Consider the following 19,118-nt stretch of genomic DNA (forward strand, 5'->3'; position numbering starts at 1 on the left):
AGATTTCTCGCCTTGGCAGAGCGGACGCCATTATGGGCGTGCCAAAGGATGGCAAGAGGCCACCTCCCATCGTGGGCCAGGACCGAAAATGGCGCCAAAAGTGGAAACCGCCCCCACCAGCAGAGACTGTGATGATTGATATGTCCATCAGTGTGAGAGAACTGCCCCTGGGACTGGCAATCACAAAGTTGCCCCAGGACCGCCCTCAGTATGGGCGTATACAGAACAAAAGAAAGAAGATGGGAGCAGCCTGGAGGAGTCTGGAGGGGAGTCTAGAGAGAACACACCCGGAGATGGAGGGAGAGTCAGGCAGCACCGACCCAGTGGTCAGGAGCCTGTTGCAGGTCGCCACTCCAGAAGGCCTGCTGGAGATCCTGGCGCAGCTCCCCGGAGATCGGGAGCGTGCACAGACTGCGCTGGAGGGCCTAGCACGAAGGATGGCCCGGGTGCAGCAGGAAACACTGGCGGAGTGGACCCGAGAGATGGCCCGGCAGGCCGGAGCCCGCCAGCGAAGCATGCCACCCGCAGCGAGGAGCAAGTCCACCTCTGAGGACGGCGAAGGATGGACGACGGCCGGAGACGACGCCGCGGAGGGAGCCGAAGAGATGAAGGCAGGTAATGGGGACGACAACATCCCGTGCCCAGAAGCCGTAAACCTGCCCCAGCTCCCCGTCGCAGAGCCCGAAGCCCCACTCACCGTTCCCGTAGCCGCTGCGTCATCGCTCCAAGCTAGGCCTCAAGCGGCCGGAGCCGCGGCCACGCCCCCTGTGACGTCACGGGCCTCAATGCTGAGTGCGGCCAAGCAGGAAGCGCCACCGGCCTGGTCACAGGGCCGAGTACCCCCGGGCGCAGCAGTACCAACAGCGCCCTATACCACAGCCGAGCCACCGGCCTGGTCGCTGGGCCAAGTAACCCCGGGCGCCGCCGTCTTCACGGTGCCCTTCACCTTCAGGGTGCCCCAGGCCTGGTCGCAAGGCCTGGTGAACCCGGGCGCCGCTACCACCACCGCGCCCTCAACGTCCACAGTGCCACACCTGGGTGAAGACCTGTTTGCCCAGCAGACTTGCCCGGATGGGCAGCCCCCTGTGTGGCCACCGGAGTACCACCATCCCCGACTCCGGAAAGAAAGACCCCTGGATGAGCCCCTGATCCCGGCTCCGGCGCCCGTCAAGATCACCCCACTCTCGTTGGAGGAAGCCCAGTTCGAGTGGGACTTTACCGGTGAGGACCTAATGGGATTCACCGAGGAGACCCGGGCAGCCGCAGCCCAGCGTGCGGAGTGCTGCCGGCAACAGTTGGAGGTTTTTGCTAAGGAGCGACGAGAGAGGCGGGTCCGCGAGGAGCGGCTCCAAGTGAAGAGCGCCGAGCAGAAGAGCCGAGCCCGCAGAAACCCCCGTGCTGCCCACGGTCCCCGTGCCAGCGGGACTGTAATAAAATTCCAGTTGGAGCACGGGTGGGGTTTCATCCGGGACCACAAGACCCCCGGCGACGTCTTTGTCACCCGCAGAGACGTTGAAAGTCATCTGCCGGAGGGACACAGAGGCCGTGACCTATACCTGGGTGATGAGATCACCTTCACCCGGCATCAGTGCGCCAAGGGCCCGTATGCCCTGCATGTGCATAGACTGACTGAGGAGGAGCTACGGGGTGAGGAGGATCAAGAGGACCCGGACAGGTCTAAAGATTACCCTCCGCCAAGAGCACACCGCCACTGATGAACTGTAAATAGAATATGTAAATAGTTACCCGTGTGGGTACAAAAACTGCTGCTACCAAAGTGTAGTCCCCGTCGGGACCAGCAAGTGAATACCCGTGTGTCCCTATCCCCTAACAGGCTGAGGACTGTGAACAGCCATTCCTGTTCCCCACTGGTCGAGGACTGAGAGCGGCCATACCTCCCCTTGTATATAGTTGCGCTTTTTAAGGCGCCCCCTACCGGTTTTATAGGAAACTGTTGTTTTTTCTACCAGAGACTGTGGCACTTTACCCGGTCACAAGTTGCACCGTGGCCGGAGGAACAAGAAAAAGTTTTATGCTGATGATATAATGTTTATATGTTCTATATGTTTATGTTATGAAAAAAAAAAAAATTGTATGTTTTTGGATGTTTATTCTTTTACAGCCCGAGGACGTGCTGTGGTTTACCAGGGGGGAATGTAGCACCCTGAGGATTCGGCTGCTACAGGGGTATTGCACCTCATCCCAGAGGTGTGGTATTCCACTCCCGGGTAAGGATGGAGTATGGAACTGAGCTCAGTAGGCTGCATGCACTACATACATCCCATTTCCGGGGGACAGATCAACGGTACTCCCACCAGTATATGTGCAGGTACGACAGCGTCTGTCCCTGGCTGGAGTGGGAGGGGGGTGGAACATCCCAGTAGTGTAGGGGCAGATAGGGGGAGTAGTCTGGGTAAATGTAGGAGCTCATTGGGTGCTGGTCACCTGAGCTCACACATAGAGGGAGTATATAAGGTGGGCACCATCCTAGGACAGAGTCAGTCAGTCAGTGAGTCAGCAGTACTCCAGGAGAGGAGAAGGAAGAGGGACCCAGAGGCGCAGGACGAGAGGGGACCCCAAGAGCCCGTATGAGAGCTGATAAGGGTGAAGGGTCGGCAAAAGGGTACCGGATCCCAAGCTGGCAGAGGCCAAAGCACACCTTAGCCAGGAACCGGAGGTCGTGGGCAGGATCTGCCACGACCCTCACCAAATCCACCAGAATGGCACACCGAGCATAGGGTCAGGGAAGCCAGAGAAGGTTCAACCACCAAGAGACCCGAGGGAGCCGGACACAGGTGGATCCCTGGTGGGAACGGCCAGAAGAAGGGAGAGTCAGAAAGGAGCTCAGGACCATACTCAGGAATTGCCCGGGAGTTGGCCGAGTCCAGGACCTGGTGGACGCAGCACGGCTTGGGTGGTCACTGCTGTACAGAGTGACCCGAGCAACACCAGTGAGTAAAAACCCTGAACTGCATTTCATGCCTCTGAGTCTCCTTGCTGCACCTTCACAACCACCATCCTCCACGTCTGACCCCCTGAGGCTATACCCCTCCCGTTGGGGGTTATACTACCACAGCTGCACACACACCACCAGCCTCAGCGGACCATCCTGCAGCGGCGGCCTTTTGACCGCAAATCAACGGGTGGCGTAGTCGACACTAAAAACATCTACAAGGACTGCCGCACACTGAGTTTGACACCCTGGGCACGGACCGGGTCACAGCCACTCGGAGACTACAACCCCCATCTGATCCGGCTCCGGGTATCCCTAACAACATGGCCCAGGGGGTGCGTCACTCCCTCCTCAATCATAAACTGATGGCATATCCTAGCGATGATAGATAGGAATACTCCTAAAAGGGGTTATTACAAACTGGGACATTTAGGGCATATCTCCCTCTCCAGGTTTATTCCAAAAACTTGACAAAGTGAACAGTGTAATGAAATAAGTTTTCCTTTTTTTTTTCTTTTACATATGACAGCCACTAGAGGAGCACAGAAATCTAAAATATATTTTGGACACTCATGAACATGCAGTGGAGGACGGTGAGTCAGACATTTCCATGTGACAGGATGCTCTGCCTACTCTACTTTTTAATATCTTAATCTCTTAGGATTCCATTTGCCAAAATTAGAGAGAAAAAAAAAAAACACTTTTATGGTATTGTACTACTATTTGCATCTGTTATATCTGTTATATCTGTCTATAGCCAGAATTTTTTCAGCGTTTTTTTGCACCACCCATGGGTGAAAAAGGCTGAAAGAAGTGACATGCTCTATTGTGCAAAAAAACATGCAAAGCACAGTACTGAGGGGAAAAAAAACAAAAATAAGGTGTGTGCATGAGATTTCTGAAATCTCATAGACTTTGCCGGTACTGTAAAACGCAGCTGATTTCCATAAAAAAAAAGCATAAAAAAATGCTAAAAAAACGTCTAGTGTGAACATACCCAAAGTATGTTTTTCTTTGAAAGGCTGCAACGTACATTGCTGAAATCATACCGCGTCTGTACATGATGCCAATGGATCGGGGAGCATGTATAAGCTGTCAGGTTCCCTTTAATATTAGGGCACTGTTAGTTCTATAATATACATACTTTTATAACAAAAAATCTTAACTTTTGCATGAAAAATAATGAAACAAAGCACCCTAAAAAAAGCCTAGATGTCAGTGCACACGGAGGGGGCGGTGCGGCGCTGCATGCAGAGCTTGTGTTTTCTGCTGGAGCTCGCTGTGTAGTCTGATGGTTTAAGCTGTTTTTAGCATTTTCTTCTGCCTTGTTAGCTCCATTTACTGATGGATTTCGGTCGGCATTCCAAAGTTCTGAGCAATGGAAGCGCGATTTATGGAGCACAGCGCAGTATTATATGAGCTCAGTGCAGCCTCCGCTGCTGGATAATAGCAACAGGGGAAGGATTTGACCCTTTACAAATCAGGGCGACCTTCTCCACACTGATATGTCAGAATAGAGTAGCTGACGGCAGTACTATTATAGTCTAAATTACGGCTCCTGCAGGGTCCATCATCCAGATCTTGAAAGATGAATGCAACAAGAAGAAAATTCATAAACAGATAAACCACTGATGTGAATGAGCAATACTTTCTTTCCCCTCTGGTGGCGCTGCAGGTAATCTGTAAACCCCCTGCCAGGTTTGCCTTGTGATTACAGCTGATCGCTGGGGTCGGATGTTTTGTGATCGGCTTATTAATTGACAAACCCTTCCAACAAGTAAGGAACCCATGCAAAACAAATAACCCCTTTAATTCTGCAGCAGTATACAGATGTGTCTTTCCTTATCTTTCCGCTTGGCATGCCCACCATACACATTAGATTACAGGCGGCTGAAACTGCCAATATCAGGTTACTTGGCTAGCAGTCTAATTGGGGAGAGAAGGATCCATCCAGCTGGATTTTCAATGGCCGATCCTTTTGTTTAAGCGGCCACCAGAGGAGTCTGATAGTGGCGCTCTCATAGAGAACGCAGAAGCGCTCGGCCATGCAATCCTGTATATGGAGGAGTCGTGTCATGCACGGTGTGGGAAAGACTAAGTGCAACACAAAGGGATGAGGGGTAGGTAGCCCAAATGCTAGGAAAAGGAGGAATTGAGACCCTTAGGTAGCTCTAATATCACCATGCCTACCCTACCATCCCTATATTGGTTCTGCACATATTGCCAAACAGGAAACCTAATCCCTGTATATCCCTAGTGCTTGGCCCTAGATAGGGAGGGGGGAAAGCACTGGTCAGTCCCCACTATAAGCTAAAGACAACAGGGGAGACAAACAAAGGGGAAAAACTTAGCTTGATGTCTGCAATGCCAAACGCGGTGACCTTCTGCAGCCATATTCAGAGCGACTGTCTGTTACGCCTGACACATCCGTGACAGTTGGGAGGGATAGCTGTCAGCTGTAGGATCATTAGTGTGTATGGGGAGCTTTATACAGATTTTTCCACCCTTACCTTTCCATGCATATCTCTCAATAAACATTATGGGGTCATGCAAGCAAAACCCTAAAGCCACATATAACTTAAACATCTCCCAACAGAGTACCATATGTTTGTTTCTTGCAGCATCTTGGAGTGTCACGCCAAGAGGAAAGATAATGAAGGACACATCTGTATACTGCTGCAGAATTAAAGGGATTATCTATTTTGCACGGGTCCCTTGTTTGTTGGAAGGGTTTGTCGATTAATGAGCTGATCACAAAGTGTCCGACCCCAGCGAACAGGGTAAACCTGGCAGGGGGTTTACAAATTACCTGCAGCGCCACCAGAGGAGAAAGGAAACATTGCTCATTCACATCAATTGTTTATCTGTGCAATCTTAAGGCAGAAAATGGAAATTTCGGCTTCACGAACTTCATTTGTAGATAAATGCAAAAGTCCAAGACAGAGGTTAAAAGGTCAGATAAATAGCATGGCTACAACATTGTGCATAGTAGACCAAGAATATCTACCAGTATCAAGTGCATTGCACCCTTCGTCATGACTTGAAACCAGTAGATGTGAAGCCGGAGTATCCATTTTCTGCATTGATGTTACTCAGGGTTGGACTGGGTCACCAGACAACCGGAGAATCCTCTGGTGGGCCCTGGCTTCACCTTCAGGAGAGTTCATAGTGCAAACCTTGCAGCTGCTATGGGGTTCTTGAGTGAGAGAGAAAGGTGGTGGGCCCTCAGAATCAAATTCTCTGGTGGGCCCAATGTTCTTCAGTCTGGCACCGATGTTACTGCGTTCAGGCTAAGATGTGCTCCGAACTACAAGGACATCTGACGAGGGTGAGATGGATTTCTTCCCTCCTGTTTTATCTGTGTAATACAGGACAGGTCCTCTGGAACAAGAGACCATCTTTGTAGTCACTCTCCATTCTGGCCAACTTCATGAGTGGTTTCCCATAAATGATATATTGTAATAACTCATCTAGTGACGCTTTTTTGGGCTACACTTAGGTATTACCAGAGGAAATATTACTGATCAATCACACGAGAATATATTCTATTTATACAGGACTATCACATACAGTGAGACCTTACCTCCAGCACATCATAGTTACACGTGGTATGGTATTCTATATCGAAATCCACAATGCTGATCTGAATGCTGCTTCCGGGGGACGTGGTTATGTGCCAGATACATTCACGGTTATTTGGATACTTCTGAGGATAATCGGGACTGGTAAAGGTTCCATTGGGACCGGACAGATCTGCGCCACATCCTGTGAGAATCATACAGTCAGGTGATCATATATATCATTTCTCACCGTGAAGGCATATACCTCTTTCAAAGGATAAGCCAGAGTTAAAAAAAGTGGAAAAAATGGATGAAATCTTTAAAAGCGCTGCTGCTCCAAAATAACAAATGGTAAGGGATGAAAATATATCCAAAGAAAAAGTTTATCCATGAATATATAAAGCTATGAGTTTTAGTACAAAGGCATTGGTTCAGTGGCGAAACATATGGCCCTCATGTATTCAATACATCTGTTAGAAGTTTTTATACTTTATTTTTTCGACAGCAGCTCTTTAAATGATTTTACTCATTTTTTACAAACTTTTTATTGTCCTGGTTTTTGCTTATTGTTTTTTAAGTTATTGTCACTTTTGACAGCAAAAACAATGCAGAGTTCAGTGATATTTTTGCTGTCAAAATGATAGAAATCGTAAACAACCTCATCAGACTCGTGGCCAAGGGGCTCAGTGCGCCAGTTCACCCACTGGTTTTGCATGTTCCCATCTCTCTCACTGGTGATTGACAGCAGCGGCCTGCCTGGAGTGAGCACTGTCTGTAGAGAAAGCTCAGGCAACCCAGCGCTGTCAATCACCAGAGAGGGAGGCAGAGACATGCAAACCCAGTGGGCGAAACGAAGCACTAAGTCTCTTGGCCACATTCAATGGAGCACCGAGCACCCTAGTTAGCATATTTGATTAAGACATTTTCTGCAGAATGAAGGCAGCGATTAGAAAACTAGAGGTGCAGTTTTTTGGGGGGCTACTTCCACTGCATGGCTATGTGCTTAGTTTATACTGTAAGTTTGGGCTAACACACTCCCTTTAAAGCGCTTCTCCACGTCTCTCATGATCTGAGTATGCACCGCGATGCATGGACTGGCTGTGGGTCTCCTGACCCAAAATTGAAAGTCTCCTAAGCAAACATATGAGGCTGTTGACTTCCAAGTCAGGAGACCCCCAGCCGGTCCATGTGGACTGCAAAACATGGATGTATGAGACACATGTAAGGCTAAAAGACACTGTTGGCGCAGTTGTCGAGTTTTCCCAGGAAAAGTCGCTACAGGAAAACTCTGGCGGTCATTTTCCTGAAGCTGCAGCGCCAGCAATTGTTGTTGAGGAGTCTCCACCACCGGTGTCTTCTACTCTATACTCTGAAGTATAGAGAGTGAACAGCTTCCAAAGAATGAGCATATCACTTTACAGCGCTTTTTCAGGCGGATTCCTGGCAGAATCCACCTGTAAAAGACGTCGTGCTCACATCGCCTAAGTACAGCCTGCTTTTTCAGTGATGTGTTCTCTGTTTGACTTTGAATTTTATGGATAAATGTGGAAGAATAAAAAAAAAAAATCATAATATGAGAAAATCTAGAAAAAAAAGTGATATCAGCAGTTTCACACATATCATCCAAAGTCAGAAAGTCCCAAGACCGTCACATGCTTATCTAGTGGTTTATCAAGTGTCATTACTGCTGCATCATATGTGTGATAGCAGAACGTTGTGTGTCACGTGCTGCAGCTATACTGATATAGTGCAGGTTACATCACTGTACTATATATACTGTATATACACACTGGATACAAAATATCAAGTCTAATGTGCAGTAAACAATACAGTTTAGAATTGTAGATGAAATCTGCATCTTATTTGTACTTGTATTTTAGGTTTTAGTTATAATTGTCTGTTTAAGCTAAAGGTAATGTAAAATCTGTAACCAGGCTCCCAACCTACTGAACTATGTTTCATTTAAATTCCCGTTGTCTTCTAATTTGGCTTAAGGGCCTCTGGGTTCTTTTAGGCATCAGGTCCTGGGAGTAAGGCCACGGCCCCACTATCAGTATTTGTTCAGTATTCGGTCAGTATTTTTTCTCAGGAGCGGGAGCCAAAACCAGGTGAGGAACAATCAGAGAAAAGGTATAATAGAAACAAGTCACCAATTCTGTATTTATCACCCACTCCTGGTTTTGGCTCCCACTCCTGAGAAAAAATACTGACCGAATACTGACCAAATACTGATAGTGGGGCTGTGGCCTAAGTGTTACTTTTGCATCCCTTAAAGTTGGGATACTGTTTTGCCAGATTTTTTTATTATACTGTATGGTTTACTATTCGTGATGAGTGAAAGTTTTTTGGCGTCTAACATGCAAAACATGTGGGGGGGAAACTCAAGCATGTCACTCGAGTACCCGCGATACTCAGTGCGTACCCGAGCACCCGATGCAAATTCGAGTAGCAAGCACTTTCGATCATCACTATTTACTATGTGTTACACATTTTATGCTAGAACATAGAACAGTAGAATGTTAGAGATGGAAGGGACCTCCAGAGTCCTCGTGTCCAACCCCCTGCTCAATGCAGGATTCACTAAACCATCTCAGAAAGATGTCTGTCCAGCCTTTGTTTGAAGACTTCCGTTAAAGGAGAACTCGCCACCTCTCGTGGCCGCCTGTTCCACTCATTGATCACCCTCACTGTCAAAAAGTTTTTTCTAATATCTAATCTGTATCTTCTCCCTGTCAGTTTCATCCCATTGCTTCTCATTTTTCTCTGTGCAAATGAGAATAAGGATGATCCCTCTACAGTGTGACAGCCCTTCAGATATTTGTAGACAGCTATTAAGTCTCCTCTTAGCCTTCTTTTTTGCAAGCTAAACATTCCCCGATCCTCGTAGGACATAGTTTGCAGTCCGCTCCCAATCCTGATAGCTATTCTCTGATCTTGCTCCAGTTTTTAGATGTCTTTAATTAAAATGTGGTGTCCAGAACTGGACACAGTATTCCAGATAAGGTCTGACCAAGGAGTAGTAGAGGGGGATAATGACTTCACGTGATCTAGACTCTATGCTTCTCTTAATACATCCCAGAACTGTATTTGCCTTTTGACTCATGTGCAGTCTGTGATCTATTAGTATACCCAAATCTTTTTCACACGTGTTGTTGCTTAGTTCTATTCCTCCCATTCTGTAGATATAATTTTCATTTTTCTTGCCCAGGTGTAGAATCTTTAATTTCCCCATGTTAAATACCATTCTATTAGTCGCTGCTAGTGTTGAGCGAGTATGTTCTGTCCGAGTATGCTCAGGCCGAGCTCCGAGTATTTACAGCTGCTCGGTGATATGTTTGAATCGCTCCCGTGTGCATGATTTGCAACTGTTTGACAGCTTTATTACATGTGAGGAATGTGTAAGAAATAGACATTCCTCACATGTAATAAAGCTGTCAAACAGTTGCAAATCATGCACACGGGAGCAATTCCAACACATCACCGAGCAGCTGTAAATACTCGGAGCTCGGCCCGAGCATACTCGCCGAAAGGGTTAACAGAACATACTCGCTCAACACTAGTCGCTGCCCATTGTTCAAGCTCATCTAGATCCTTCTGAATCCTTTCTCTGTCTTCTCTAGTGTTAGCTATCCCTCCTAGCTTTGCATCATCTGCAAATATGATTAGTTTACCTTCAGTTCCCTTATTTAGATCATTTATAAAAATGTTCAACAACACTGGGGCCAGGACAGAGCCTTGAGGTACCCCACTTGAAACACTTTTCCAATTGGATGTGCAACCACTTATTATCACTCTTTGAGTACGATCACTGAGCCAATTATGAATCCACCTAACAGTTGCCTTGTCAATCCCATACTTGGTCTTTTTTTTTTTCAAGAAGGATAGTATGAGATACTATATCAAATGCTTTGCTGAAGTCGAGATATACTATATCTACTGCATTTCCCTGATCCACCCAGTCAGTGATTCCATTATAGAAGGAAATTAGATTAGTCTGCTGGCATGACATATTTGCTACAAACCCATGCTGGCTCTGGTTAATTACTGTATTCTTATCCAAGTACTTACATACATGCTGTTTAATAATTTATTTAAAGATCTTTCCTGGTATAGAAGTGAGGCTCACGGGCCTGTAATTTCCTGGCTCCATCTTCTTTCCTTTTTTGAAGATAGGGACAACATTTGCCCTTCTCCAATCTTCTGGAATTTCTCCAGGAGTTTTTTACAGGATTTTTCAAAGATTCTGGCTAGTGGTTCTGCAATTTCATCTTCTATCTCTTTCAGTACCCTGGGATGTAATTCATCTGGACCAAAAGATTTAAATTCATTTTAATTAGCCAAGTGTTCCCTCAGTGGTACATCAGTAAAAATATTAATGTAACACATGGCATAAGGTCCCGGGAGCACTTCTAGTACCCAAATTCATTGAATGGGCATGGTGGTGATTATGCATTAACGTCCACTCATCGTGTTCATCTGAGTTCAGTGGCCAGCTTATGAGTGGTAGTAGGTGTACACCTGTATGTCAGCAGGAGTGTGCATCTCAGAGGATGTGCAGGGGACAAGAATCAGTCAGAAGACCAAGCAGGGCACATGTAGCTGGATGCCAGAATCAGTCACGGCTATGAATATTTCTTGGTGGGAGAGGGAAGTTTTCCACTGGAAGTTTTCAGTGGATCTGAAATGGTGGACAGCTCTGGCAACGGGCCTAGCAGTCACTGGACAGATGGGCCAAACTCTGTTGCATCGATCCAAGACTATGTCTTGCACCAGACAGAGAGGCACTTCCCTGTCAGAGGCAGTGCATTTAGGACTGTTCCATTAACTGCTACGCTCTGTGCTTGGTTTGGAATGAAGTGGAGGTTGAGCATGCACATCTCCGCTCCCAAGATGGATCACTGCAGATTTCTAGATTTTCGAGCCCCATTTTCAGGATCATTGGGTGTCCCAGCCAGTTGGATTCCCAGCCATCAGTATGTTATCCCCTAACCCAGGAAGAGGGGATAACTATTATCTAGGGAATAATTCATTAAAAGGTTATTCCTGTCTTTACAGATGGGTATTGTTGGATAGTGCTTGTAAAAACAAGCACTTATGCAATTTACTGTTAAACATTTTTAAGTATTATTGAGATATTAACATTTTTCTTTTGTTTACGGTTCATTGATTGACCACTACTGCGTCTAGCAGCGGTGGCCATACATGTGCAGTGCTTACAAGTTCTTTTCTATTGCGTTTGTAAGCACTGTTTTAAAGGGGGGGCAAGACAGCTGTGGTGGTCGGTCTCCGTGGGAACAAACTGTAAACAAAAGAAAAGAGTTCTCTCTTAGATGGTTGTAAATTTTAATAAACAGTAAATTGCAAAAAATGTTTCCTTTTACAAGCAATATCCTATAACATCTATCTTTAAAGATGGGAAAAACTATTGCTTAATACTAGTAATTTACCTTTATTTTTGCTTTAGCTCTGCTACATCGAGATGAAAGGCTGGACCAGCAGAACGCTGCCATCCAGCCTGTCATCCCGCGGACACTGAGAAGCGCAGGCATGCTTGCGCTCCTCAGTGTCAGGCTGTGACGGCATCCCGATGAGCTGAGTCTCTCACGGTCACCGCATGCGCAGGAGAATTCTCCCACGCTGTCAGTGACGTGCATGAGGTGAGCTGAGTTCATTGTCGGCTCATCTGGATGCCGTCACAGCCAGACACTGAGGAGCGCAAGCATGCCTGCGCTTCTCAGTGTCTGCGGGATGACAGGCTGGATGGCAGCGTTCTGCTGCGGTCCAGCCTGTCATCTCGATGTAGCAGAGCTGGAGCCGTCGTGGGAACCATGGGAAGGTAAGGATGATGTTGCTTTATTATTTTTCTTTTATTGCAGGAGATCGTTGGCTTCAGCTGGAAAGGGCGTGACGGTAAGTATGGTTTAATTTAGAACAATAAAGAATTGTGTGTTTATTTCAATTAAAGGACTTTATTCTGGGTGTTGGTGTTTTTTTTTTTAACTTTGACTATGGGGTTAGTAATGGGGATGTCTTATAGATGCCTCTCCATTACTAACCTGGGCTTGATGTCAGCTGGCATTATAAGCTGACATCAACACCAGCCCTATTACCCCACTGCCACCGCTACAGGGCAGTGGGAAGAGCGAGGCTAAGTGCCAGAATTGGCGCATCCTATGGATGCGCCATTTCTGGGGCGGCTGACGGCTGGTGTTTCTAGCCTGGGAGGGGGCCAATATTCATGGCACCCTTCCTGGGCTATTAATATCAGCCCCCAGCTGTCTGCCTAGCCTTTGCTAGCTATTAAAATAGGGGGGACCCCACGTCATTTTTTTGGGGGGGTCCCCCATTTTAATAGCTAGTAAAGGCTAGGTATTCAGCTGGGGGCTATTAGTAGCCTGGGAAGCTCCGTGGGTATTACCCCCTTCCAAGGCTTCAAACATCTGCCCCAGCCGTCTGCTTAACCTCCGCTAGAGACTAAAATTAGGGGGAACCCCACGCCAATTTTTTTTTTAATAAATCCTTTATTTTAACACTAAATGACAAGTACAGTAATCAACACTGTCACTGTACTTCATATATATGTGACTGACATGTTTCTATCTATCTAATCTATGTGTGATTCTCTATTCCTTCTATTCTAAATTGTCGGGTACAGATGCTGAATTGCCGGCCGGCTTTTTTAAAGAGACAGTGCATGAAAACACTAATATTTTTTTTAATAAATCCTTTACACTAAATGACAAGTACAGTAAGCAACACTGTCACTGTACTTCATATATATGTGACTGACATGTTTCTATCTATCTAATCTATGTGTGAAGCTCTATTCTTTCTGTTATAAATTGTCGGGTACCGGTGTATGCCGCTGCTGAATTGCCGGCTTTTCATGTTTCACTGTGAGCACTGTTCCCATCGATTTGGGCAACCACCTCCCCCAATACATTCTACATTATTGTTAGCTGTTTTCCTTCATGTAGAATTAACCTACAAGGAAAGAAAGGGCTTATTTCATTCCGATATTTGTGTCCCATTGACTTGCATTGGTTTCCGGTATCGGAATCGGCGATATCCGATACTTTTTGGGTATCGGCCCGATCCAATCCGATCCGATATTTCCTGATATCGGAAGGTATCGCTCAACACTAGTTAGGAATACTTCACCATCTTATTAAACAGTGCAGTTTTTTTCCCAGCTGGCAGTGCAAGGGTTAATCTGTTCAGTTGAGGCACCTGGAACTTTCCTATCAGGATTATCTCAGCTGTTCAGTGTGTTGGCTATTCTCCTCTGCTATATGCTCGCCTTTGGCACTTAGGGATGGCCAGAGTTAATTCTTACTGCCTAGTTTGTGAGGTGCAGTTCATGGTTGGAGTAGGCATTTGTTCAGGAGATTGTTGCTTGGAGTATTGTTTGTGTACACATCCTCATCCTCTCCTATTTGGTTTCTTCTTCTTTGAACTCCCCTGTATTTCACTCTGTTTTGTGAGTTTTTTTGTATGATTGTTCTTTTCATTTATTCCTGTCAGTCTTCCCTTGTTTGTTTGGTTGCTTCAGACTCCCACCTCTGAGGAGCTTAGCAAGGCACTTGAACTGTGTGTCTCCAGCTTCAGGAGTAATCCGGGGGACAGGGATAGACTAGGGCACCCATAGTTCTAGGGACCTGGTTAGCGCTCACAGTCCCAAGGCACAGCGTGACATTAACACTGGTGTAGCGCCCCGAGGGTTCGGTCGCTACAGAGGTGTGATATCTCACTTCCAGGTAAGGATGGAGTATGGCTCAGGACCCTAACACCCACATGCACTACACCACATTTCCGGGGGACAGGGCGACAATGCTCCCAAGAGTGAGCACAACTGTCCCTGTCCCTGGCTGGAGTGGGGGGAGGGAACACCTAGAAAGGGGGAACCCGGTAGTGTGTGGGTGGAGAGAGTAGATCCAGGGTGCACTGAAGCAGGAGTATAAAAGGTGGGAGCCATCTTAGTTCTGTGTTCAGTCAGAGAGAAGAAGTGACAGAGCAGGGCCTCTGTGGAGCTCTGCTCCGGAGGCGGGCCTAGCCTGTGAGGCCCTGCCAGGACTGAGAGAGAGAGAAGGAGGCTGGGAGCAGAGGCTCTGCATGGGCTCTGCTCCGCAGGCAGGCCGGAGAGAGCTGCCGGAGCCTGGAGGAAGGAGAAGGAAGGAAGAGGGGCGGAGGAGGCTCCAGGAACAAGGAACGAAGGGACCCCAGGGGTGTGGATCGGCGAGTCGCCACCGCACGCCCAAATCTACCTGCGTAGAAGGGTCAGGCCAAAGGGGGAGACCGGTCCCCGAAGCTAGTGGAGGCGCGGAACTACCCTCAGCTAGAAAGGCTGTGACATTTCACGTGGCGCAGCCCCTCGCTACACCCGCTAGGAAGGCACCATATAGGGTCAGGGAAACTGGCGCTAAAGTTTACCAGAGAAGGCCCGAGGCAGCCGGACAGAAAACGAGGTCACTGGCGGGGTATGACAGGCCAGAGAAAGGACACACAAAGGGGGTCCTGTGAAACGCTCCAAAGTTATCTGGGAGTAGGCCGAGCCCCTCACCTGGTGAGCACAGTGCGACGTGGGACGTTATGACCAGCTGGAGTAACGTGGATAAAGAACTGTGAGTAAATAGCCTGGACTGCATTACAGGACCCTGTGTCATTACTACTGCTCCCGCGTACCATCACCCCCAACATCCGCGCTCACTGCCCTGAGGCTATACTCTTCCCGTGGGGAGTTATACTATCCTCTGCTGCACCCACAACACCAGCCTCAGCGGTCTGCCCTGCAGCGGCGGTTCACTCTGACCGCAATCCACGGGTGGAGTAGTCGGACATTATTAATCACAAAAAACACATAAATAGACTGCCACTGGTTTGACCACCCTGAGCCACGGGACCGGGTCACCGCCACAGTGACTACAACCCCCAGCATCCACAAAAAGGCCCGGTTCCGGGTTCCCCACGCGGCCCAGGGGGGCGCGTCACTGGCCAATACCTTTTTTTATCCATCATGGATTCGGTGGCTGCTCTGGCAGGGCAACTAGAGAAACTCAGCCTGGAGGTGGCAGACTTAAGCAAAATTTCTTTGCAGTGCCCAAACACTTCAGGCTTAGGGCCCGCTGCTCTCAGGTAACCCCTGGTGGAGCCCAAGATCGCTCTACTGGATAGGTTCTCTGGGGGTCGGGATAAGTTTGTTGTTTTCAGGGAGGCCTGTAAATTCTATTTAAAATTACATCCTCACTCCTCAGGTATCGAGGAGCAATGGGTGGGGATCGTAATTTCTCTCCTCCAAGGTAACCCCCAAGCCTAGGCATTTTCTCTCCCGTCGGACTCCCAGTCGCTTCGAATGGTTGAGAATTTTTTTCTGGCTCTGCGTCATATATACGACAACCCTGACCGTGTCTTTCTGGCCGAATATAAACTACGTCAGCTTCAGCAGGGAGACTGGCCTGCGGAGGAATATTGCTCCAAAGTCCATAGGTGGTCCATGGATACTAAGTGGAATGACCCCACGCTCCGTACTCAATTCTGTCAGGGGCTTTCTGTGAGGGTAAATATGCCTTTGCACTGTATGAGACCCCGGTTTCCCTGAGTTGGCCATGTCTTTGGCTATCCATGTGGACTGCTGTCTTCACCAGAGACATAAAGAGACACCCCAATGTTCAAGGGGCCCGGGGTCAAGGGAACCTAGGTCTAGTCAACCGAGAAACTCCTGTAGTTCGGCATAAAGTAGGAGTGTATTTTTCTGTGGTGGGAAGGGTCACTTTATGGGTGCTTGTCCTTCCATACCAAACTCCAAACAGCCACCAGAAAACTAAGCAGCTCGGGTTGCGCAGAGGTGTACATATTTCCTCTGTGGGTAGGTCGCAATTTTTTTTACTGCCCAAGATCCATTTTGGCAAAAGTAAGGTGGTTATTTCAGTCTTTCTGGACAGTGGGGCAGGGTTTAACCCCTTCCTGACCTTGGACGTATCCATACGTCCAGGTCAGTAGGTACTTACAGACCTTGGACGTATGGATACGTCCAGGCGATTTTGCATGCACAGAGGCTGTGCGTACGTGATCACTGCCAGGTGTTCGCTGATTCTGACAGCTGACACTCGGCACTTTAGCCCCCAAAATGATGCGATCGAAATCGATTGCAACATTTAGAGAGCAGGCGGAGGAAAGAAGCCCCCTCCAACCTTGGATCGGCGGCCCAGCGACGTCATCGCAAGGGGCCGATCGTTGCCATGGTGACCCAATGTCATCATGACAACATCCGGGTCACAAGAGCTAGCAAACTTGCTAGATCATGCACAGTGCATGACGTAGCTAGTTTGTCTGTCAGTGAAGGGCTGACAGCTTGTAAAGGATAGCATTGCTATACTTTATAAGCGATCAGCCTTCAAAAAGTGAAAGTCCCATAGTGGGACAAAGTGAAAAAGTAAAAAAAAGTGGAAAAAAAATTGTAAAAATATTTAAAAAAATATATAAAAAAACGAATAATAAAAAAATATTGCACCCATAAATAAATATTTTTATGAAAAACAAATAAATAAAAAAAGTACACATACTAGGTATCGCTGCTTCCATAACAACCCGACCTATAAAACTGTCCCACTAGTTAACCCCTTTAGTGAACACCATAAACATAAAAAATAAAAAAAACAGGAGAAAAACGATGCTTTATCATCGTACCGCTGAACAAAAAGTGGAATAAAACACTATGAAAAAGACTAATGTAAATAAAAATGGTATCGCTGAAAGCGTTATCTTGTCCTATAAAATATAAGCTCCCATACAGCTCAATCAGCAGAAAAAAAAAAGTTATAGCTCTCAGAATAAAGCGACACAAAATAATTATTTTTTCTATAAAATAGTTTTTATTGTGTAAAAGCGCCAAAACATAAAAAAACTATATAGATGTTGTATCGCTGTAATCGTGTTGTCCCAAAGAAAAAAGCTGCCTTATCAATTTTACTACACGCAGAACGACATAAAAAAAAACCTAAAAAAAAACAATTCCTAATTGCAGGTTCTTGTTCATTCTGCCTCCCAAAAATCGGAATAGAAAGTGATCAAAAATGTCATGTGCCTGAAAATGGTACCAATAAAAACGTCAACTCATCACACAAAAAACAAGCCCTCACATGACTCTGTCAGCCAAAATATGGGAAAATTATAGCTCTCAAAATATGGCGATGCAAAAAATAGTTTTTGCAAAAAAAAGTCTTTTAGAGTGTGACAGCTGTCAATCATAAAAACCCGATATAAATCTGGTATTGCTGTAATCGCATTGACCCAAAGAATAAAGCTGAAGTCGTCTAATCACTTATACCGCACGAGGAATAGCGTAAAAAATACGCTCCCAAAGATCACAGTAAAGCTCGGCGCACATTTATCCTGCGCTCTACGCTGAGCGTTTACACCAGGGTTTCCGTGTAAATCTTTTAAATACGTGATTCAGACGGAACCCCAGGGGGAAGATTCCCTAAATGAGGCAAATGGATGCACTGTGGACGTCGTCTGGCCTGTGATCCTGCCGGGTTCGTCTTTTTAGCCGTCAGCCACAGTTTTGTGCACCTCTGAAAAAAAAGAGCACCCTGAACAGAGGCCTGATGGAGTTCAGAGTAACTCTGATGCCTTATTATAGTGAACGGATCCCTCGGGGGTTTCATCGGAATCACGTCACTCAGAGATTTAGATAGAAACCCTGATGCAAGTGCTCAGCATAGAGCACAGGATAAATGTGATCCCAAATGTTATGTAAAATGTTCCTAACAAAAGCTTCAACTCAATCCACAAAAAAAGCAAGTCTCCACTCAGGTCCATTATCGGTTATTGGAAATATAGGGGGCTTCCACATCACTGGTAGCACAAAGGCTCTGGAAAAGCAAAATGGTTCATCACTCCCCAAAAGAAATCCAGTGAATTCTGCGCTCCCAAATGGAAATGACCCCTTTTCTGAGCCCCAGTGGGCCTAAACCGCAGTTAGCATTCACATGTTTGGCATTTCTGTAGCGAAGAGAGCCTGCCTAATTTACGGGTGCATGTCTCCAGAAGCATGAGCTGGGAACTACAACGTACTGGTCACTACAACGGCAGTTTGCAATATTCACTCAGCAACATTCACTGCTGCTTGTTTCTGGACAACACCCATGGAGTAAAAAATGTCACTACACCTGTAGATAAAGTCCCAGAGGGGTATAATTTCCAAAATGGGGTCACTTGAGGGGGATTCTGCATTTCTAGCGCTTAGGGGCTCTGTATATGGAGTCTTCAAACTATTTTAGAAAATTCTGCGCTCCAAGAGGCAAATAACGCTCCATCCCTCCCGAGTCTCGCCGCGTGGCTAAGCAGTACTGTACAGCCACATATAGGGTATTTCTACATTCGGCAGAAATTATGGGGCAAATTTCAGTGCCATTTCTACCCATTTCCAGTGTGAAAATGTAAAATCTGGGGCTAAAACTAAATTTTGGTAGTAAAATTGTAATTATTTTTTTCTTCACTGTACAATGGTATAAAATTCTGTGACCCACCTATGGTGTTAATATGATCACTGCACCCCTATATGAATTCATTGAGAGGTGTAGTTTGTAAAATGGGGTCTCTTATGT

At 46.7% G+C, this 19,118-nt stretch overlaps 1 protein-coding gene across 1 annotated transcript in view; it reads right to left on the reverse strand.

The window, feature by feature from the left end:
* CUBN (cubilin) overlaps positions 1 to 19,118 on the reverse strand; it is a 259,514-nt gene that overhangs the window by 102,886 nt on the left and 137,510 nt on the right. Inside the window, exon 29 of the mRNA XM_073677458.1 lies at positions 6,537 to 6,718. Within this exon, the coding sequence (XP_073533559.1) occupies positions 6,537 to 6,718 (182 nt within the window). The remainder of the gene's footprint in view (positions 1 to 6,536; positions 6,719 to 19,118) is intronic.

This window comes from Phyllobates terribilis, unplaced genomic scaffold (assembly GCF_046119375.1).
Source record: "Phyllobates terribilis strain yellow unplaced genomic scaffold, ASM4611937v1 Scaffold_4__5_contigs__length_816908805, whole genome shotgun sequence".
Lineage (NCBI taxonomy): Eukaryota > Metazoa > Chordata > Amphibia > Anura > Dendrobatidae > Phyllobates > Phyllobates terribilis.